At 47.5% G+C, this 23,225-nt stretch overlaps 2 protein-coding genes across 2 annotated transcripts; both read right to left on the reverse strand.

Moving 5' to 3' along the window:
• Positions 1–1,317: 1,317 nt before the first annotated feature.
• On the reverse strand, positions 1,318–19,609 carry LOC136508807 (uncharacterized). Its single transcript, XM_066503584.1, has 2 exons — positions 19,504–19,609; positions 1,318–7,151 (listed from the first exon to the last, which is right to left on the reverse strand). The coding sequence occupies exon 2, from the start codon at positions 6,511–6,513 to the stop codon at positions 5,773–5,775; it is 741 nt and encodes a 246-aa protein (XP_066359681.1). The 5' UTR covers positions 6,514–7,151; positions 19,504–19,609; the 3' UTR covers positions 1,318–5,772.
• On the reverse strand, positions 4,927–5,481 carry LOC136507219 (uncharacterized). Its single transcript, XM_066502012.1, has one exon. The coding sequence runs from the start codon at positions 5,479–5,481 to the stop codon at positions 4,927–4,929; it is 555 nt and encodes a 184-aa protein (XP_066358109.1).
• Positions 19,610–23,225: the final 3,616 nt, after the last annotated feature.

Genomic DNA, 23,225 nt, shown 5'->3' on the forward strand with positions numbered 1-23,225 from the left:
TAACGTGTTAAGAATTGGTCTGGTCTAGTCACGGATTGTCGGATCCGTTTTCTATCCTAATCTCAAGAAAGAGGTGTATATACGTTATAGATAGATCATGTCTCTCTTTCTTAATCCTCAAGAACAAACATACAAGAACACACGGGAGACAAATAAACAAGGGGAGTTATATGTTCATTAGTTCAAAATATATATGGTATGAGCCAATCAATCCTCTAATTGAGGAATTCTTTAACACTTTCATTCGTCTCCTACACCTGCAGCAGGAGAGCTCCTGGGTCGTACGTCGTTGCAGCCTGTTGATTGCTGTTTGAGCGCTCGTTCGTCATTTACGGCCCAGTTCATATGTAAACCCCATCTACCAGTTTGCACAGCCCAGCCCAGACCAACTTTGCAAGTTCAATTGCACGGCCCAGTTGGCTCAGGTATGCTCGGTCAATGCAGTCACGCCGATGATCACGTTTTTTCAGAAGTACATAGCCCGGCCTCTATTTCAAATTTTAAATCATTACTTTTTTATATACACATTTTTATTTTATATATGGACGTATATCTATATGCATAGAAAAACTTTCAATTTGGAATAAAGAGAGTATGTTCCATAAATAACCAAGGACCTCTGTCTCAAGATAAAGTCGTTCTCACTTTCTAAGTCATTTTTTTTAACTTGGACTAACTATACATAAAAAAAATTAATATTCATAATGTATGATTTGTATCATTAGATAGATCATTAAATATATTTTTTATAATAAATTTATTTAAAAATATAAATGTTGCACGTATTTTCTATGGACCTAATAAAAATAAGAAAGTTTGATATGCACATATTTCATAACGACTTCATGCGACGGAGGGAGTAGTTCATGAGTTCTTGTTCTGCGAGTACATGTTTGCTCTGAGGTGATTCTGGAGCTTCATGTATGGAAATGAATTGGATTCTTAAACTTCACGTTGAACGATTGGGGACTATAAAACTATTTGAAACACCATGTTTTCTAATTTCTTTTAGGGTCCGTTTAGATCTCTTCATTTTGGAGGAATTAAAATCTCTATAACAAATTAAGCTATTTGGCTTGGAATTTAACATTCCATTATTTTTCAAACTTTACTTTTAAGCCTATATTAAATTCATAGGGTAGGAGATGAGAAATGGATTCTATAGACCAACATGCTATGTTTGCACTCTCCAACTTCTTTCTTTTCATTCCAAGTATATATCTAGCTCAAATATGTGCCTAAACTATAATAAATTCACTTATTTCAATTCCAAAGACCCAAACAAACCCTTAACTTTATTCTTTTTTGACCGAGTCAGCAAGGGAAACCCCAGCCTATTTTTTTTTAATTTTTTAATAATGCAGACCTGTTTAAATTCACTCTTATGGAGAGTCCCAGGTCTGCTAGATGCTACTCAGGTGCTCTAACCACTAGGCTAGAGGCGCTTTCGCCTTTAACTTTATTCGGGATGTACCTACTTTAGACGTGTTGTTGTTCAAATACACCACGTGATTCACCGGAAACTTGTGATGGTTTCGAACAACATTTATATATATTGAAACGAAATTTATGCCAATTGCCAGACACAGTCTAACTGTTACAATCTTCTATCCCCTCCATCTTAAATTGTAAGTCATTCTAAAAATCTTTGAGAGTCCAAGTATTTTAAGTTTTTTTCGAAAGATCTGTTACCGGCTTTCATTGATAAGATCGAAGCAAAGTATTTACAAGAATTGGCGCAAGAAACGCCATTTTGTGCGGTGTCCACTTGCTAGCAGCACCACACCATCCCTAGATAACAGCTGATTGATTTACATGGAAGAAAGGCGACAACTAATTATCAGGGATAACCTACTGAACATCAGCAAGCTGCTGGTGCACTGCATGATCAGTTTGGTGAGGACCTCCCAGTGTCAGTTCCTCCAGCACTTCATTACCGGCTCTGATCCATAGTCTGGCTTCCTCTTTGATGGCATTGAGAACCTGTTCCACCGATCTACTGGTTCTGTTGAAGACTCTGCTGTTCCTTTCTTTCCAGATCCCCCATATCGTCAGTATGGCGACGGATCTTAACCCCTTTTTCCGTGAGCCTTGGTCACTGTCTGCCAGGCTAATGAACCATTGCCCGAAATCTTCTGTGAGTGTCCAGTTGTTTGGTTTAAGTGTTGGTGCCGACACCCATGAGCCAACCTTCTCCCACACATGTCTAGTGAAGCTGCATTCCTGCATCAGGTGGGAGATAGTCTCCAGATTTCACATACAAAGTTGGGAGAAGTAGTCGTTTGGCTAGCCCCTATTCTGTAGGCATGCAGCAGTCCATACCCTATTTTGTAGCATCAACCAGATAAAGAATTTGCACTTCGGAGGGGCTTTAGATTTCCATATCATTTCAGCTGCGGCCGATGCAGTGCAACCAATGAACTGTATCCGGTAAGCCGATTGAGCTGTGTACTGACCATCATGGGTGTATAGCCAGGAGATAGAGTCTTGTTGATCTTCGGTTAGCGCAACTCCTTGCAGCTGCTCCCATAGCCCCATGAACTCACCAATGACCCTCTCTGTCATATCGTAGTCGACGTCTCTTATCCACTTGTTGTCAGTAAGTGCATCGCTGACCGTTCTATTTTTCCTCTTGCTGTGCTTGTAGAGAGCTGGGTATAAGGCGGCTGGTTCATGGCCCCCCAGCCAGCTTGAACTCCAGAACGACGCTTTTTTCCCGTTCCCAAGCATCACCTTGGTGGCAGTATTGAAGAGATCCATGTCTAGTTTGTCAACTGGCAATTCCATGCCTTTCCAAGGCCTGTCTTTGTCATCCCAGGAGAACCAGAGCCATCTGAGTCTCATTGCCCTACTGAATCTTTCAAGATCCACCACACCTAGGCCCCTGATGGAGATTGGCAAGCTAACTTTTGTCCAGGTCACCTTGCATTTACCACCTGTGAGGTCCATGTCACCAGCCCAAAGGAACCGCCTTCTTATTTTGTCACATTCCTTTAGGAACTTTTTTGGGGCTTTGATAGCCGTGAGCGGATAGATTGGCATGGAGCTAAGTACAGAGCGCACAAGTTCCCTTCGGCTAGCCGCCGTGAGCAGTCTTCCTTGCCATCCTGCAACTTTAGCTTTGGCCCGGTCCTGGATATATTGCAGATGCACCATCTTTAGCCTTCCAAGCATCAGCGGTAATACCAAATACTAGACTGGGAAGTGAACTTTTGGGCCAGCAAAGTCTTGTAGGATATGGTCCATGTCTAGCCCTGCGCACTGGATTGGCGCCACTATGCTCTTTTGCAAGTTAATTTTAAGACCAGTGGCCTCGCCAAAGGCCGTCATTATGTCCATCATACACTTGATGTCTTCTCTGATTGGGTTGGTGAAGATAACTGCATCATCTGCATACATTGATAGCCTAAGTCTTGCTTGTCTGCCTTTGAGTTTTGATAGCGCTCCAATTTCGGTTGCTTTCTCGAAAATATTGTTGAGGACGTCAATGGCCAATATGAAGGGGTGGGGGGAGAGGGGGTCCCCTTGCCTGAGACCTCTGCGGTGCGCAATGTGAGTGCCTGGGCAGCCATTTAGCATTATGGTTGATGAGGAAGTGCGGAGAATCGCCGCTAGCCAGTCATTCCATCTTGCAGGGAATCCCCGTCTGACCAGCAGCTCAAACATGTATTCCTAGGACACTGAGTCGAAAGCTTTTGTTATGTCCAGTTTGATGAGGCAAGCCGGAGTCTTTGATCTGTGGTAGTATCTAGCAAGACCTCTGACGTACATGTAGTTCTCCTAGATGCACCGCTTTCGGATAAACGCACTTTGGGCTGGGGAGATCAGTTTGTCAATGTACATAGCTAGTCTGGTCGCCAGGACTTTTGTGAGCAATTTGGCAAAGGAGTGGATCAGACTGATTGGTCTAAAATCTTTCGGTTCTGTGGCTACTTGGACCTTGGGCAGAAGCACCACCTGTCCATGGTTGAGGCTGTCTAGCGATCCATTGTGGTGTATATAGAAGGCGTTGAAGGCATTGACCAAGTCAGTCTTGATTATTTCCCAGCAGCTCCCATAGAAATCATTGGTGAAACCGTCTGGGCCTGGGGCCTTTCCTTTGGTTAGATTGTGTACCGCCTGCTCTATCTCTTGCTCGCTGAACAGCCTGTCAAGTTCAAGTCCAGGCACCTGCTGAAGCTCACTGATATGTAGTGCTGACCACTGCATGGATCTCGTTCTGTGTTCTTTTTTCCCCATGAGGTTCTTAAAGTACTCCTGAAGTACTGCCTGCTTCTCATCATGGGTCCAGACATAGGTGCCATCATGTTTCCTGATTGATGGAATGTACTGTCTACGGCGTCTAGTAGCCATTCTTAGGTGAAAAAATCTTGTGCATGCATCTCCTGCTCTAATGTGGTTTACTCTAGAGGCCTGTCTTCTCCTGTTTCTTTCCAACGCCGCTAGGCCTAGCAATCTGATCTTTAGGTCATGCCTCAATTGCACTTCGTCGGCTGATAGAGGGCGGCTCTCTTGGGCAATGTCAAGTGTGAAGATGATTTCATTTGCCATGTGCAGCTGCAGCCTTGCATTGCTGAACAGAGGTTTACTCCAGTCCCGGAGCGCTCTGGCGGTTTCTTGCAGCTTCCTATAGAGCATCGAGAGCGCTGAACTATTCTGAGGCTTGTTCCAGGCCGACTGCACGACCTCCTTGAAACCTTGCACATTTATCCAGTGGTTCTCAAATCAGAAGACCGCCTTTCTTGGTACACGGTCTTGGCGACTAAGAATTAGCGGACAGTGATCAGATGCTCCAGTTGACAGTGCACTCAGGGTAAAGTTGGGGAAAGCAGTTTCCCACTCTGTAGAACAGAAAGCCCTATCCAATCTGACCATGGTGGGGCTTACCCTCTCATTAGACCATGTGAACTTTCTGTTTTGCAGTGCTCACTCCATCAGTTCACAATTGTCAAGTATTCTTCTGAATTTACCCATCATCCTCCTATTGAGATTGAGGTTATATTTGTCACTTGCCTGGTGGATTAGGTTGAAATCCCCAATAACCAGCCACGGCTGTGTAACTGATGCCCGGATTTCTTGTAGCTCAGCCAAGACATCATCTTTTCTGGCCTCGTCCACCGGTCCATAGCAGGTGGTTAGAAGGAAAGGGGTACTGCTGGATGTGATCTGAACTGAAGCCGAGATAGTGAAATTCCTGATTACTGCATTTGTAATAGATATAAGATCTTTGTTCCATGCCAACAGCAGACCACCTCTTGTGCCTTGGGCCCCTAGTTGCAAGTAGGAGTCAGCTTGTTGTCCCACTGTCTCTATTACTAAAGCATCAGTGATATTATTGATTTTTGTTTCTTGTAGGCAGATGATGTTTGGCCTTGCACTTGCAATAGCCTCTCTGACTATTTCTCTGTGAGCAGCGTCATTCAGCCCTCGAACATTCCAGTTGAAAATGAGAAGGTTGTTTCTATCCATAAACGAACACATGGGCTACTGCAAATCTGATTGTGCACACATTACAAACACTGTCGGCCTAATTATTGAATGACTTACAGCCATCTTGACAAACAAACCACCACATCCTACTGCCACTACCAGATCGAACCTCATTAGCAAACTCCACATGAACCCTCCAGGTAACTGCCACACCAACAACACAAGACACCACATAGGGCTGCATCATGCTAATCATTGCGCAGACCCTAAACCTGATACATGGATAGGAACCTAACATGACAACTTCCTGATCAGCAACTACAGAGAATAGGTCCGTCTGAATCACTCCCCAATTGCCTTAGAGCCTTCTGCTGCTACCAGTTGAGCTGTTGCTGGGAGTGCTGCTGCATTGTCCAGAGAGGTTAGCTTCCTGACCGTCGCCACCTGGTCCGGTGTCAGTGGCTGGCCAAAAGCCTTGGCGAACGTGTCCAGCGCCTCCACGCCAATGGGCTCGCCAGGGCCGACGAGTCCAAAGGCCTTGATTAGACGGTGGGTGGCCCTCTTGGCGACGGATACCGAACTCTCCTGCGCCATCTGCCTGGTGCTCCTCCTCAGCCCGCCAACAATAGATTTCGTTGCCCCTGCCTTTGCCTGCCTCTTGCTGCTCATCTTCTTCATCTTGGGCGTGTCCAGTACCGGCTGTTCGCATGGCATGAACATGCTCTCCACAATGGTGTCCCTGCGCTCCTCAAGTATCATCCCGGTGACCTGCTCCGTAATGCCCGTGGTGACCACCTCACCATCAACCATCTGCTGCACCCCAGGGCCAAAGTGAATCACATTGCCAAGCCCCAGGGCACTGGCCTCGTCGTTGAGCTCTACGGTCCTATCCCAGTCCGCATACACTGGATCGTGCAGCTCTGGCACGATCGGGCATGCTGGAGGTGGGAAGGTCAGGGCACGGGTTGTCGCCTTCGCACAAGCCGTCCACGCCTCTGCAATCATGGGGTCATAGTCCCCATAGGCCCGGAAGGAATCGGACCAGATGTCGCCGGTACAGGTGTCCTTGTAGAAATCCAACATTGGGTCGGGGTGGCGTGGCGGCGGCGGTGGTGCATCATGAGCCGCCTGCAGCTCCCTAGAGAGGAGGATCGAGCCAAGGTCGCCTTGTGCTCAGGACCGGTGATGCCAAAGCCGCGGCGTCAGACCCGCAGACATCAGACCCGTTCGCGCCAGGTGGCCCGCCAGCCAGGATGTTGTCGGTGCTGGGCGAACCACCCATAGCAGCATCAACGCTTCTGGGCCCGCTCCGTGGTGTGGGTGAGCGCGAGCTCCGGCGCTCCCAGTCCGCGAACTCCTGACGTGACGGCTCGCGGCCGCGCGGGGAGTGATGACCGCCTCGCATCACATGCCTGCCCCTGTCGTCCTCACTTGAGCCGTCGTCGTGTGCACCCGCGGCCCGGAGGGGAGCAGGTGCGTCTCCTGCTGGTGCCCTCACCATCATTGCCCCCACCAAAGCGGCGGAGGAGGCTGATCTCGTGCGCACAGTGGTTGCGGAAGCCCCTTGGCGAACGCCGCGAGCCGCCCTCGTCGTCGCCGTCATCTTCATCGTTCCTCGGAGCGGCCCTTGGCGGTGGGCGGCAGGCGCTGGCCGGCGGCGGTGCGCGGTAGCCGTTGTAACACCCTGGTGTTACGATCTCGTTTAGCACCGCGATTTAGGCCTAAGAAAAATTTTCAAAATGAGTTTCTCGGATTTTTAATTTAAAACATACTTGCTGCGACAAGTGAATCCCGTGTGACTTAGTTTCGTGGACTCAAATAAACGCTCAAGATAAATTACGCAGTGCGTAGAAATATTCAGGAATGTCCGACGACGATTCTAGAGAACGTTTTGTTCGGTTAGATTAAGCATGAAAATCAACTTTTATAAATAAAATAAAATCCATTAATAAATAGAACGATACATATATATATATATAAACTCACGAGTTTATTTTGTTAAGCACGAACTGACGAGAAAGAGAGCGCAGCAGCTTTGTTTATTTTTTCGGCGTGCACCATACTCGCCTGGCATTACTTTTGATTACTGTCTTGTTCTCATCGTGGCCCTGCAATTCGCTGCATTGCAAAGTCTCCTCATCCATCCGCATCCATGCTCTCTGGTTTTTGCTTTGTTTCTCTCTGACTTGATTACTTTTGTCTACATTTGCCGAGTCGCTCCTTGTTTTTCCTCCCTCACTGCTCGTCTCTGTTTCTCTGATTGCCTGCCTTGCTTGTCTCTGCGGTCGTGGTCTTGTCCATGCCAACCGGCACGCCCTACCGGCCACGTTGGGTCTGGCCATCCTACCGCCGTGTTTAAAAAGTAACCGAGCCGCACGCGTCTCGTTGCTTGTTCGTTTTGAGCTAGTCTACGAATAATCTTCTCCTTCTTCCTTCTTAATTTAATTAGCACGCATACACTCTTTATTGTTGATCAGTCCCGTTGGCACGACAAGGACACACTCGAGTCCAAGTCTATCATAAATCAACTAGTCCAGTTGACACGTCAAAAGACTACTCAAGTCCATCGCCTGAAATCAAAACACGGTTCACTTGCACCGTCTTACACGTCGGACTGTAGCGCACAGGAATACTGTAGCGTGAGAAACACTGCAGCGCGCAGATTCAACGCAGAAACGATGCAGCGTGGAATCACTGTAGCAGCGCGGAATCACTGTAGCTCCGTGGAAAACACTGTAGTACGCCTTCTTTTGTGCTCCGGCGGCTCAGTTTTTGGCTCCAGTCCATAACGCGCACGATGGTAGGCGGACAAGCTTGCCAGCTTCTCTTCGTGGCCTATAAAATGCGAGCCCGCACAGTCCAGCAGCTGAGCCTCCGTTCTCCATAGCTCCAGCTCTCTGCTCAATCTCTCGCCTTCCCTGTTCTGTCCGCAAGCTACACGCGGGTCAAAGTTGACCTTTACTCGTCGGGCGAGGTGAGCAGCTCATGAGCATCCCCTCGCTCTCCTCTCTTTCCCGTGACCTTCTCCTTGCACCTCTCCTTCCCACCCGAGTTGCCCACAAGCCCCACGAGCTCGGCCATGGCGTTCACGCATGAGCCAAGAAGAACGCTCGTAGCTTTCTCTCTCTTCCATCCCATGCATGTGTATATGACGCGTGGGACCTAAGCAACATCACATGCAAAAGAACCATGCCAACACCTACGTGAAGACAAAGAATATTCCCTAATCACGCATTAGTCTTTTTCTATGTGATTAAATTGCGGCCACCTCGCACAACCAAATGCCAAATCCGATTCCATCGATTCTTCTTCTTAAATTCATCTAAAATCGAACCCTACCTATCCATAAAGTTTCATAATTTTTAGAACGCAGTTGAATTTATGTGAATATTTATTTGTGTCTGTTTGCCGAGTACCGCGAGTTCAACGCCGACGGAGGGACGTCGATGGATCGTGGAGTCATCGAGAGTGGCTGAAGAAATGGTACTTTTGGAAGCGTGATTGGATTTCTAAGAATTTTGGCTGTCGTTGATTATTTACATCTATGCATTTGCATCAATACATATCATAATAGGAACAACGGTGGATCGATGGTATCAACTAGAGTAGCTGAAAAGATGGTGCCAGGAATCATATCACGAAGATGGAATGCTAACTTTTGGTTATATTTTACCCAGGCAAGCCCCGGTGCATAACATCTACTTTTCTGCAGTTTAAATTATATTTGTGCATTAAGTTTAAGGAGTTGAATGAAACCCACTTGCATATATATCTTTATTCCTATGAGTCTTACTAGTATGACAGGATCGTGTAGAATGCTATGCTACAGGACTCCGGTAGAAGTCGAGTAATTGCCTGTCACTCGCGAGAGATAGGAAATATATTATTGGATTACTATCACTTGAAAAATATCAAAATGGTGGAAAGGAAAATGGTGACCGAGCAGGGATATGGTTTGGGTATTGGTGAGTGTAAGGAGTTGTGTCGCTGTGGACACGGGGCATAGCTTGGTTACACTATTTTTTCCCTGTCTGGTCGGTTAAGGACTGATCGTTGCATATGACTCTAGGCAGGTCACAGACTTATTATCCCGAGCACATACTTGTGTATGGGCGCTTGGAAGACTTATTGCTCTCTTGTCGCGGATTCGGCTCTTTCCGGACCAACTGTTAGGGTTTGTTTTGGTGGAGGAGGTCCTTGCACCGCACTGAGTCCGGGACTCAGGGGTGGGGGCTTGGAGTCCCAGTTTGGACGGGGACCTGGACACCCGGGACAGGAGAGTGATGGGTTGGTCCTGCTTATACCTGGGGTACAAGCGGGGCGTGTGTTTTCGGGGTACCCAGCTAGGGGCATTGATTCGTGAATTGCCGGGCTATCCGGTACGGCTTGTCTACGGTTTAGCATCGTAGTAAGAACTGAAGATGAAAGATGAAAGATGGAAAAGAAAATCTGATTGCTTACCACCTGCTTGAAAGTAGCACAGGTGCTTACATAGAATGGTTAGTTAATGAACCAATGCGGCTTTTAATAAAAATCGAATATAAGGACGCACGCTTAGTAATGCATCCTACAAATGCAACCCACAAGCCAAATAGCCTTGCAGATCCTTGGAGTCTTTTTTTTCCTCCTGTCGGGTAAGTCTTGCTGAGTACAATTGAGTACTCAGAGGGTTTTATTCCCCCTGTTGCAGGTGACAGGTTGATGCTAGAGCTGACCCTTGTGTGTGGATTCCTCCTGGTGGGCTCAGCGAGGATTTCTTTACGTCGCGATCGTAGTTTTTATTTATAACTCTCACCAAATGTTTTTATAAATGAAAGTTTTATAATCTGTTGTAGTAGTTTATATATCAATACTTCATCATATCATTAATAGATGTTTATTTCCGCTATAATTCTGGTCACATATTTAAATTCCGCTGTACATTAAATTATTTATAACTCTGATAATATAATTACATTCCGCTGTTATACAATAACTATTATACTCTGATGTTGTACTAAAATGGATGTATGAAATGGTTAAAAATGATGTAAGCTTTGTTCTCTCATTTATGATCCTGATGGCAAAAATATGGATTTTTGGGTTCTCCCCTAGGGTGTGCCCAATGAAACCGAGTAATTTAGTGTTCTCCCTCGAGTGCTTAGTGTCTAATGGAAGACAAGCACTCCTGTGAGACATTAGATTAGGTGGTTCTGCCACAGGTGATATCAGAGCATAAATGAGGAAATAAAGCTTTCAAATCCTTTTCTAAGCTAAAATTTGACAACCTGTTTTTGCAAAAAGTTAGGACGTTTACATGTGAAGTTATATAAGTAGCCCTATTACTATGGTTATGTATCCAGGATAGATGGCACTCTATTGACTTAGATAGGCTTAATCAAGTTTTCTGCAGGTACACTGACTCGAGCATAGTTCGATAGTATCGACTAGCTACAGGGAGAGAACGTTGTGCCAAAAATATGAGAATGGTTGCCTTATATGCTGGCAACAATGGAAGGACATATAGGACGTGCATTCATGCATACCCTGTTTGTGCATTGTAGCGCTCGTATTGCTTGTAGATACACCCTCCATAGGTGTCACGACTGACTCGTTCCTGTTCCATAGTTAGGTCTGCACTGTGGCTTTGTGTTCCGTGTTCACCCGTGGTTTCACGCCTGTCGTGACCCATGTCTCCCCGTACCCCTTTTCTGCGCTCTTGTCGGACCCTTGTCCTGCAGTCGTACTAGTCAGTAATGGCATCGCACGTCGCTCGCCTCGAACACGCGGAATTTGGTCGATTCATCGTAGTGATCTCGTGCGGGAACCCTGGTGAACGGCGCCAGGACCACTGAGCGCTCTACCTTTATAAGCAGAGCCTGACTTAGCTATTGGTATCACCACTCAGCGCACTTTAGCTCGCTTGGCTTTTCCTTGAGCTAGCTTTTCGCTCATCCTTCCTCACCACCACCGCTAGAAATGGCAGGAGCCTGGGTTAGTAGTTACTGCTTGAACGTTGAGGGTTTTTCCAAAATCCTGCATACCACCCTGCAAAAGCTCAGAGTCAAAGATCATCCCGAGTATGAGGGCCATGAGTATGAGGAGCATGGCACCGAGCGGTGTGAGGTTACCGTCTACATTGAGAAGAGTGAAGAGTTCCCCGACGTCACTAAAGCCTGGAGTGTGACCGCAACCGGGTGTAGCTTCGCCGACACCTATCAGGTTGTGGCCCGTAAAGCCTTGCGGTACCTCTGCCAGATCTATGAAGAGCCCATTGCCCGTACCCCCATGCGGTTCTTTCCACCTTTGGACAGGAATCGGCGGGCATGGAGGGCTCGCTTGGAGGCTTTGCAAGGGTGGGATGCGCAAGAGGACAGTCCAACCGTGGTGTCCTTCCACGTACCTGCTTGCTTTGGATGAGTAGTATGACCGGCAAGTCTTGGAGCTGAGGGCGTGCCTTCAGCGTGCTGAGGAAGCTGAGATCTTCAACAGGATGCTCCAGGTGTAGCTTGCCGAAGCGCATGCCAGCGCTGCAGCTGCTAAGAGCCGAGAGGCTACCATGGAGGAAGCTCTAAAGGGGGCTGAAGATCGGCATGTCCATCAGCTATGGGTGGCCTATCTTGTCACCAGGGCCGAGCGGAGGACGTTGTCTGCTGAAGGGCAGGATGCCCCAATCTTAGAAGGGATCCCTATCCACCCACCAGAGAGAAGAACCGGTGATGCAGCACCACCAGCACCTCCACCCTCGGAAGTGTCAGAAGTCGAACCCTTGGTTCCTCTCACTCAGCCGTTGCCACGAGAAGATGTAGACTAGTTGCCTTAGGATGTTGTACCCGTAGTAGTAGTGTTTTTTGTTGCTGTCCCCCGTATTGTACTCTTGCCGTTGTTGTCGTCCGTAGTTGTTGAGATCGTCCGACCGTAGGTGAATGCTATGCCGTGAATGTGAGCCTGAATGCCTGTATGTTGTACCTGTATAAGGTCGTTGGAACATGCATTTTAATTATTTCGCTGTGTTTATTACGTTCATTTACTTTAAAGTCCCGTTAGACGTGCTCCAAGTTTTCAAGGGCGATGTTAAATGAGTTACAAGAGAAGTTGTCACTCAGATACCAGCAGATCAGCCGTGATTGGATAATATAGGACACTGTATCGGCTAATTGTGGATGTCCCAACAGAACACTTGAATTTTTTTAAAAAAAACAAATCCGTCGTTGGATTTGAATTCCTTGTCCCTTGTTGTGGAGGGAAACCTTTGTTGTTGAATTTTTCCCTTGCGATACCCCCTTACTCTATGGTCTATGACCCCACCGCCTTCATGGTGTGTAAGTTGGTAATAGTTGCCTGGTTAAAAGCTTATGGTGCCGCGACAAAACCAAGGGCTCCCTGTGGAACAGCTGCCACATGTGACGCTGCTCGGCACGCGCTGGTATCGAGGTTTTTGGCCAAGTACCTTTGCCAAGTTACACCGCCGTACCATTTTGTTTTAAAAATTTTCTCCTTGGAAATGTTCAGGTGTTTAAATAGGAAATCCACAACGGGTCGATGAATTAGTGTCCTCTCAAAGTAAGCAAGAGGAGGTGGTTTTGGAGGAAGAAAATATGGCATGGTATTAGTCTACATGAAAGACGGACGTGGTCGAGTAAAGGAAAGAAAAAAAGAGTAGTAAGGAAGGATAGTCTCGAGTAGTAGGGAGTGCTTGTAAAAGCCTGAGTGGATGTCATGTCCTAAGCCCTGTGTTTAGTTGACCACGCTATGTATGCCGGGTTATTTCGTTGCATGCCCTGTGAACGCCGTCTGTGTCAGGCCCTTTAGCTTCCCTTTTCTCGCGTGGCCGCAGCATTGTGCCACACTTGCCGTCCTTGTGCACTGTGCACTTTTCCTTTTCCTGGCGTCCGGTCGGCTCTCTACCCTGCACCGTCGTTTCCCGTACCGGACCCCCCCTCATTTCCCCTTCCCTCTCCTTTCTCTCTTCTTTTGGTGACACGACCGCCCGCACGCCTGCCTTGTCGAGCGGACCCCCTCTCCTCTCCTTTATTTCCCACTCTACCGCTCGCGCAGGAAGCGCACCATGTCCGATCTTATCTTCACAGCATGAACCGTCTATGCATCCCATCCCCGCCGCATCCGCTTTCGTTGTGATACGCCCCACCTCCGTTCGCCTCTATAAAATACCCTTGGTCCTTATTCTTCTTCTTCATCCCCATTCCCCTCGTATTCAGCGCAGAGCTACAAAATTCTGTCGACGGCGTGAAGCTAGGTTCGTGAGTCCGAGGTGATGGTGTAATCTGAAGAAAAGAAAGGATCTGGTTTTCGGAGAAGTTCAAGTCTACCTTTGGATAGCTCGATTTTAGGGTTCGCGATGTTTTACTTCTCAGTCGACTGTTTTTAGATTTGTTGGTGCTACGCCATGTTTTGGATAATCATTATATTATTGTTTCTCCATTGTCCTCGTCTATCTCGACTTCTGAATTAAGTCTCGGTTATACCAGGTTGCTCTTAACCATGTATCCCTAGATCCCCGTGTGGTTTAGTGTTCGAAGTCGTGTAATATTTTGTGTAATCCTTGATCTATGAAATGAGATCGCGTTTTCCTCTCTTCTGGTTCTTGCTTCGAATCTCGGGACGAGATTCTTTTTAAGGGGGGTTGGTTGTAACACCCCTGGTGTTACGATCTCGTTTAGCACCGCGATTTAGGCCTAAGAAAAATTTCTGAAACGAGTTTCTCGGGTTTTTAATTTAAAACGTACTTGCTGCGACAAGTGAATCCCGTGTGACTTAGTTTCATGGACTCAAATAAACGCTCAAGATAAATGACGCAGTGCGTAGAAATATTCAGGAATGTCCGACGATGATTCTAGAGAACGTTTTGTTCGGTTAGATTAAGCATGAAAATCAACTTTTATAAATAAAATAAAATCCATTAATAAATAGAACGATACATATATATAAACTCACGGGTTTATTTTGTTAAGCATGAACTGACGAGAAAGAGAGCGCAGCAGCTTTGTTTATTTTTTCGGCATGCACCATACTCGCCTGGCATTAGTTTTGATTACTGTCTTGTTCTCATCATGGCGCTGCAATTCGCTGCATTGCAAAGTCTCCTCATCCATCCGCACCCATGCTCTCTGGTTTTTGCTTTGTTTCTCTCTGACTTGATTACTTTTGTCTACATTTGCCGAGCCGCTCCTTGTTTTTCCTCCCTCACTGCTCATCTCTGTTTCTCTGATTGCTTGCCTTGCTTGTCTCTGCGGTCGTGGTCTTGTCCATGCCAACCAGCACGCCCTGCCAGCCACATTGGGCCTGGCCATCCTACCGCCGTGTTTAAAAAGTAACCGAGCCGCACGCGTCTCCTTGCTTGTTCGTCTTGAGCTAGTCTACGAATAATCTTCTCCTTCTTCCTTCTTAATTTAATTAGCACGCATACACTCTTTATTGCTGATCAGTCCCGTTGGCACGACAAGGACACACTCGAGTCCAAGTCTATCATAAATCAACTAGTCCAGTTGACACGTCGAAAGACTACTCAAGTCCATCGCCTGAAATCAAAACATGGTTCACTTGCACCGTCTTACACGTCGGGTACTATAGCGCGTAAAGATGGCAACGGGGACCCGATCCCCGATTCCCCGTGGGGAATTCCCCTATTAGGGGACGGGGATGGAGTCAAATATGCCCCCACGGGGATCTAAACGGGGAGAAAACGTCCCCCGTCGGGTTTGGCGGGGACGGGTCTGGGGGAGCATTCCCCGTCCCCGATACCCGCATCCCCGCCCCGTTTATATACAGGCTTTGCTCTCTTTCCTGATGGCCCAACCAGCCCACGAAGGCCCAATGTCTTCTGAGTATATATAACAGCAATAACCCTAGTTCTACACCTTTGTGATGATTAATATCCTGCTTCTTGCTATTTAGCTATTTTTGGATTATGATTCGTGGTGTACTCTAATATTGTGTCGATGAACTCATGTGAATGATGATGAATTAACATGAATGGTGATGAACAAATGCGGGGACGGGGATCCCCGACGGGGATTTTTCCCCTCGCGGGGGCGGGGATGGGGGAGAAATCGTCCCCGTGAGCTTTGGCGGGGACGGGGACGGGGATTTTTTCTCCCCACGGGGACGGGGATGGGGAGGCAACCTCCGACGGGGAATTCCCCGTTGCCATCTTTAATAGCGCGTAGGAGTACTGTAGCATGAGAAACACTGCAGCGCGCAGAATCAACGCAGAAACGATGCAGCGTGGAATCACTGTAGCAGCGTGGAAAACACTGTATCTACAACTTCTTTTGTGCTCCGGTGGCTCAGTTTTTGGCTCCAGTCCATAACGCGCACGATGGTAGGCAGACAAGCTTGCCAGCTTCTCTTCGCGGCCTATAAAATGTGAGCCCGCACAGTCCAGCAGCTGAGCCTCCGTTCTCCATAGCTCTAGCTCTCTGCTCAATCTCTCGCCTTCCCTGTTCTGTCCGCAAGCTACACGCGGGTCGGAGTTGACCTTTACTCGTCAGGCGAGGTGAGCAGCTCATGAGCATCCCCTCGCTCTCCTCTCTTTCCCGTGACCTTCTCCTTGCACCTCTCCTTCCCACCTGAGTTGCCCACAAGCCCCACGAGCTCGGCCATGGCATTCACGCATGAGCCAAGAAGAACGCTCGTAGCTTTCTCTCTCTCTCCCATCCCATGCATGTGTATATGACGCGTGGGCCCTAAGCAACATCACATGCAAAAGAACCATGCCAACACCCACGTGAAGACCAAAGAATATTCCCTAATCACGCATTAGTCTTTTTCTGTGTGATTAAATTGCGGCCACCTCACACAACCAAATGCCAAATCCGATTCCATCGATTCTTCTTCTCAAATTCATCTAAAATCAAACCCTACCTATCCATAAAGTTTCATAATTTTTGGAACGCAGTTGAATTTATGTGAATATTTATTTGTGTCTGTTTGCCGAGTACCGCGAGTTCAACGCCGACGGAGGGACGTCGATGGATCGTGGAGTCATCGAGAGTGGCTGGAGAAATGGTACTTTTGGAAGCGTGATTGGATTTCTAAGAATTTCGGCTGTCGTTGATTATTTACATCTATGCATTTGCATCAATACATATCATAATAGGAACAACGGTGGATCGATGGTATCAACTGGAGTAGCTGAAAAGATGGTGCCAGGAATCATATCACGAAGATGGAATGCTAACTTTTGGTTATATTTTACCCAGGCAAGCCCCGGTGCATAACCTCTACTTTTCTGCAGTTTAAATTATATTTGTGCATTAAGTTTAAGGAGTTGAATAAAACCCACTTGCATATATATCTTTATTCCTATGAGTCTTACTAGTATGACAGGATCGTGTAGAATGCTATGCTACAGGACTCCGGTAGAAGTCGAGTGATTGCCTGTCACTCGCGAGAGATAGGAAATATATTATTGGATTACTATCACTTGAAAAATATCAAAATAGTAGAAAGGAAAATCGTGACCGGACAAGGATATGGTTTGGGTATTGGTGAGTGTAAGGAGTTGTGTCGTCGTGGACACGGGGCATAGCTTGGTTACACTATTTTTTCCCTGTCTGGTCGGTTAAGCACCGATCGTTGCATATGATTCTAGGCAGGTCACAGACTTATTATCCTAAGCACATACTTATGTATGGGCGCTTGGAAGACTTGTTGCTCTCTTGTCGCGGATCCGGCTCTTTCTGGACCGACTGTTAGGGTTTGTTTTGGTGGAGGAGGTCCTTGCACCGCACTGAGTCCGGGACTCAGGGGCGGGGGCTTGGAGTCCCAGTTTGGACGGGGACCTGGACACCCGGGACAGGAGAGTGATGGGTTGGTCCTGCTTGTGCCTAGGGTACAAGCGGGGCATGTGTTTTCAGGGTACCCAGCTAGGGGCATTGATTCGCAAATCGCCGGGCTATCCGGTACGGCTTGTCTGCGGTTTAGCATCGTAGTAAGAACTAAAGATGGAAGATGAAAGATGGAAAAGGAAATCTGATTGCTTACCACCTGCTTGAAAGTAGCACATGTGCTTACATAGAATGGTTAGTTAATGAACCAATGCGGCTTTTAATAAAAATCGAATATATGGACGCACGCTTAGTAATGCATCCTGCAAATGCAACCCACAAGCCAAATAGCCTTGCAGATCCTTGGAGTCTTTTTCTTTTCTCCTGTCGGGTAAGTCTTGCTGAGTACAATTGAGTACTCAGGGTTTTATTCCCCCTGTTGCAGGTGATAGGTTGATGCTAGAGCTGATCCTTGTGTGTGGATTCCTCCTGGTGGGCTCAGCGATGATTCCTTTACGTCGCGATCGTAGTTTTTATTTATAACTCTCACCAAATGTTTTTATAAATGAAAGTTTCATAATCTGTTGTAGTAGTTTATATATCAATACTTCATCATATCATTAATAGATGTTTATTTCTGCTATAATTCTGGTCACATGTTTAAATTCCGCTGTACATTAAATTATTTATAACTCTGATAATATGATTACATTCCGCTGTTATACAATAACTATTATACTCTGATGTTGTATTAAAAGGGATGTATGAAATGGTTAAAAATGATGTAAGCTTTGTTCTCTCATTTGTGATCCTGATGGCAAAAATGTGGATTTTTAGGTTCTCCCCTAGGGTGTGCCCGACGGAACCGAGTAATTTAGTGTTCTCCCTCGAGTGCTTAGTGTCTAATGGAAGACAAGCACTCCTGTGAGGCATTAGATTAGGCGGTTCTGCCACAGCCGTCGAGCGCGCTCGGCTTTCAGTCGTCGAAGTAGTTTAGGATCCTGGGGTACTCCTCCTCCTCCGATGAGACAGAGGACGGAGCCCCACTCTGTGCCGTGCTCGGGGTGCGTGTCCTTGCGGACTCTAGTCCTCCAGGATGTTGATGAGGTCGTAGGAGTGGCCCTTTGGCGGCGGCGCAACCTCCCTGGGCCTCTGGCCCGCAGGTGCCACAGCGCATGATTGGCCGGCGCCATGGTCGAAGAAGGTGGCGATCTTGGCTCGCAAGAGGAGGTCTGGGTACCACATCCAGGCCCAGCAGTACAGTATCTCCGACAAGTGCTGGCGGAAGCTGGCCCTATCTATCTTGTCGAAAACACAGACCTCTCCCAGCAAGCTTTGGACCACGTCCAAGTTCCAAACATCGCGGGGGAGATTCTCGATGGCCATGCGAACATGGTACCACCAAGTGACTTTCCGGCCATGCTTGTGCTCCGTCCAGGGGATGATATTGAAGGAGACTCCCTTGACGCGGATGCCGCCAGTCATCAGAGCCCTGGTGCGCTGGCAGGGGTGCTCGAAGATGATGAGGAAGTCTTCAGGCTGGTGGCGTGTGGTGCGCATTTCGTGCGGCCGGACACGGGCGCTTGCCGCCAGGACCCTGGTGATGTCCCCAGTGTCTATGTCGTCGTGCACTGGCCGGTCCCGCGCCACCAGCAGGACCGCCCTGGTCAGGAACCGGGTGATCTCGTCCACCGTGGTGGTGGACTGAATCACCACCGCATTGCCGGTGGTGGGCCGGTTTTCCGGCATCGCCGGGTACCACATCTTTCCCTCTACCGCCGCGTGATGCTCCTGAGCCGGTGCCTCTCCTATCTTCTGCAGGGAACGGAAGACGATGCAGCTGTGGATGGGTGGGATTGCCGGCTTTGGTAGGCGAGAGTTTGTGGGAGGTCGGGTGACGCCTAGTTTTGGCTGATGCAGAGGGCGAAGGGCGCGCTCACGCTTCGTTGGGCACTCTCTAGCTCTGTGGCCAACGCAGTGGCAAGCAAGGCACCGGAGGGGGTCACGGCACTGCGCAATCTTGTGGTCTTTGGCGAGGCATCTAAAGCAGCTGCCAGTAAGGTTGGATTTATAGCCCGCCGGCGGCCCCGCTTTCCCGGTCAGCCTGAGCGGTCTCCATTGAGGCTTTCGCTTGTTGTGTTGAAAGCGCTGATGGCCATTAAGTCGAGCAGATGGGGGGCGCGAGCGTGCAGCCTCATAGTAGCTCCGGTGATCTCTCTCCCGATGCCCGAATTGGAATGTTTGGCGCATCAGGATGGTATAGCTCAGAGGCAACGTACCGAGATCGTGAAAGATGGGCAGGTACCTTGGTCTTGTCGCTGTCGCGTTCGTCCTCCTCCGACGCCGGCTTGGCAGGTGCGTTAATGCCGCTGCCCCCGACGCAGTCCGTCGTTTTCGCCACCGCGTGCCCGGATTCCAGGACTCGTTCCGCCGCCCGTACCGAAGGGGGCTACGGAGAGCCATTAATGGCGTCCTCCACCGGCGACCCCAGAGAGACCGCAGGGTCTAGGCAGGGGCCATGAATCGAGCTGGGGATGGGGGGGTTCCCCACCCACGACCTGAGCCACAGAGGGCGTAGGCAGGGGAGCCAGATAGCTCGGAGCAGCGTAGCCTTGCCAGGTTGATGATTCCGGGGCAGCAACTGAATCCGGACCATCGTGTTGAAGGTGGCCGATGTCGTCGACCTTGCAGTCCAAAGTAGAGGCAGCGCCAGGGGCGGTGGTGGCGCCAGGTGCAGTAGTGGTTCCCCTGGCACTCTCCTGCACGCTGGCCTCGGCCTCAATGAGGAGCAGCCGCCCTCCTCCTAGCCGGCCAGCTGACAATCTCAGATCTAGGTCTTCAAGCTTGCTTGCCGTGGAGATCTGGCCATAATCTCCGTCTTTGTCATCAATGGAGCTCCAGTCGAGCGGCTCCTCTCCCTGGTCCCCACCCTCCCCTCTCGTCGCGGTAGCAGGGGAAGGGGGACGCTGTGTCGCTGGCGTGCCGGCCCGACCGCCGCCGTCCTAGTCTACCGATGGGCACGATGCGCCCGCCTCACTCATCCTCCCTCCCCTCGTTTCGCAAGAAAATAATTGGAAATTTCAAGTATTTTAAGTTTGATAAAAAATATTGAGAGAAATACAAAGATTTATGACATGGTATCCTACGGAAATATAATTGATGAAGAATCAAATGATACTTAGTTAGAATCATAAATGCTTTTACTCCATCCGTCCCAAAATAAGTGTCGTTGTCACTTCCCGAGAAACAACTATCGGCAATTATATATTAAAATATATAAATATTTATGCTAAGTAATTAGTATTATCGAAAAGATCTTTCTATCTAGTTTTCTTAACAAATTTATATGAAGATATAAATATTGCACGTATTTTTTATAAATCGAGTCAAACTTGTGGCACGAAAACCCAAAACGTCACTTATTTTGGGACGAAGGGAGTATCTTGTTACGTAACTTTGGTCAAACTTGAAATACTTTGGCTTTGCAAAATTCTTAGAATGACGAGGGGGTATAATTATTTTTCACGTAAGTACGAGACTCACTACCAAAAAATGATACAGGCTGCGGCCGTGTCGCCATGCAGCAGCTGGAACGCCACATGCCAACATCGAAAACGGAGGAGGCGATCTGTGATTGAACGTAACGCTGCTTTGGTACGTGTAGCCATGCGGAATAGTGTTCGAACCAAACACGTACGAAGCTGCTGATCTATCGAGTCCGATTAGTCCGGGGCTCTGTTTCGGAGTATGTAGCACAACAGTAATTTTGCAATTAGCATGGCACTGCTGGACCCAGAACTAGCCAAATTTTATTAGTAGCGAAAATGAACCATAGCCGACAAAAGGCTGGAAAATTGAAATTAGAAAATTGTAGAGATTAGAAATACTCCCCCGTTCCTAATTACTATAAGTCGCTCATACTTTTTTTCTTTACGTCAATTTTGTTATGTATCTAGATATATCTTGGGGCTGCTCTGTTGGTTGTCATTTCGTCCATTAATCAGTTAATAGTGCAACACATGTCATGTACATTATTTCTCACTTCTTGTTTATACTGGCTAATTATGCTGCAATGGCCATTGCTAGACTAAACTCTCTCTATTGCTACTCATGCTAGTGAAACATTTACAGGGTTTAGGTTAAGATCTTCTGATGAACTTTTTTATTTTACTCCGAAGACTCCCCTAATTGCAATTTTTCCACTTTGGTTTTCCCTTTCTATGTCTTCGTTCCCACCTCTAGATTCTAAGATTTTGTTCTACTTGCATGCTTTCATATTTTACTTACACCTTGTAGATAACACTCCATTGCTCCATCTCATTAGTGCTTCTGTTGAGAGATTTTGATGTTTTTTCCGTGTTATCAGTTTGTTTGTATGAATTAGCTTTGCCAATTGGGGGCTTGTCTGTTCACACTGCTCTCTATTTGGTTGCAGGTTCTTATTTGCTGATTTTCTTTGTACCGTGTAGCACATGCCTTGTGTATGTAATTTAGAAAAGGTATAAAATAGTTCTCGGTTCATTTTAATGCCTCTCCTCCATCTAATTGGACCCATCTAGTATTTTATTAGCATTTTTTTACTACATGTCATGACTGGGTTCTGCAGCAAAATTGTAAATTATGATTATGAAAGTCTGCAAAATTGTCGAAAGAAAAGCTTAAGGTCTGCCTGCTGTAGCATGCACTAGCCCATTTTTGTCTCTAATTTCTGTTCTCCAGATCTTCGTCGATGGTAATTAATTAAGAGACTTATGACACAACCTCTGAATTGAAGCTGTTTGCGTTGGAGATATTGTCCTCTATACCGCGGAATGCAACCTCCTTATTATAGGCTTGCCATACATAAGTACATGGCTTGTGGCCAGGGGTGGATCCAACGGTGGGGCGGGCGGGGGGCGGGGGGGGGGGGGGGGGGGGGGGGCTCGAGCCCCGTACCCATACCGGAGCAGTGGAACCCCTGTAGAACACCCATGAATTTTTAGACAAAGTTCTATAGTGTAGGGGAGCTAAGACTTAAGATCGAGCAGCAGTGTTATTCAGCCCCTCCTGAAATATTTGGCATCACGCAACAGGGTCTCAGTTCTCCAATGGCACGTCAATATGATAGTTGGCACCAAAAACAGTAGGGCACTTCTGGGCCGGTTACGACTTACGCGCGCCATATGATGCCAGCCAAGGAATTCCGGCTGAGTAAGATCATTGATCATCGATCTGTTCTATATATGTAGATGCCCTCTCCACACATGCACATGAAGCTGTTGCGACTTGCACAAATCGAAGGTACAAAAGTCAATGAAATTAAATAGGCAGACACCAACTAGCTCCCTAAACTCACATACATACATTATTATACTAGCATGGGTGCCCACGCTTCGCGTGGGAAGGAGATGGGAAAAAAAATGGAAAAATTTTTTATCGGGCTGACAGTGTTTCTTTTTCGGGTAAAAAAAAACTTATCGGGTCGGTACTATTCATCCGATACCCGGTACTGTTGAAAACATCGGATGAACAGCGTTCTGAGTATTTGAAAACTTCGGATGAACAGTGCGCGATGATGCGGAAGGCCTCAAATTTAAAATTCTTACTAGCGTGGGTGCCCACGCTTCGCGTGGGAAGGAGGTGGGAAAAAAACGGGAATTTTTTTTATCGGGCCGACACTGTTCCTTTGGAGGGACTTATTGGGTTGGTACTGTTTCATCCGGTACCTGGTACCGTTGAAAACGCGGGATGAACAGTACACGCCCGGTACTGTTGCCCTACAGCGTTCTGGGTCTGCAAACGCGTTGGATGAACGGTGCACGATGATGTGAAAGGCCTCAAATTTAATGGGAAGGAGGTAGGAAAAAAATGGAATTTTTTTTATCGGGTTGGCACTGTTCCTTTTTCGGGTAAAGGAAAAAAATTTATCGGGTTTGTACCGTTCATCTGGTACCCGGTATGAACAGCATTAGGCAAGGGGAGAGTACGCACGCTAAGAAAACGTACTACTATAGTAGTGTACAACTGAGAAGCTTTCACAAAACCATT

The sequence above is a fragment of the Miscanthus floridulus genome, chromosome 15, assembly GCF_019320115.1.
Source record: "Miscanthus floridulus cultivar M001 chromosome 15, ASM1932011v1, whole genome shotgun sequence".
NCBI classification, from domain to species: domain Eukaryota; kingdom Viridiplantae; phylum Streptophyta; class Magnoliopsida; order Poales; family Poaceae; genus Miscanthus; species Miscanthus floridulus.

Bases quoted from the DNA above. Each gene is read 5' to 3' on its own strand.
- LOC136508807 (XM_066503584.1), bottom strand. From the start codon at position 6,513: ATGTTGGATTTCTACAAGGACACCTGTACCGGCGACATCTGGTCCGAT.
- LOC136507219 (XM_066502012.1), bottom strand. From the start codon at position 5,481: ATGTGTTCGTTTATGGATAGAAACAACCTTCTCATTTTCAACTGGAAT.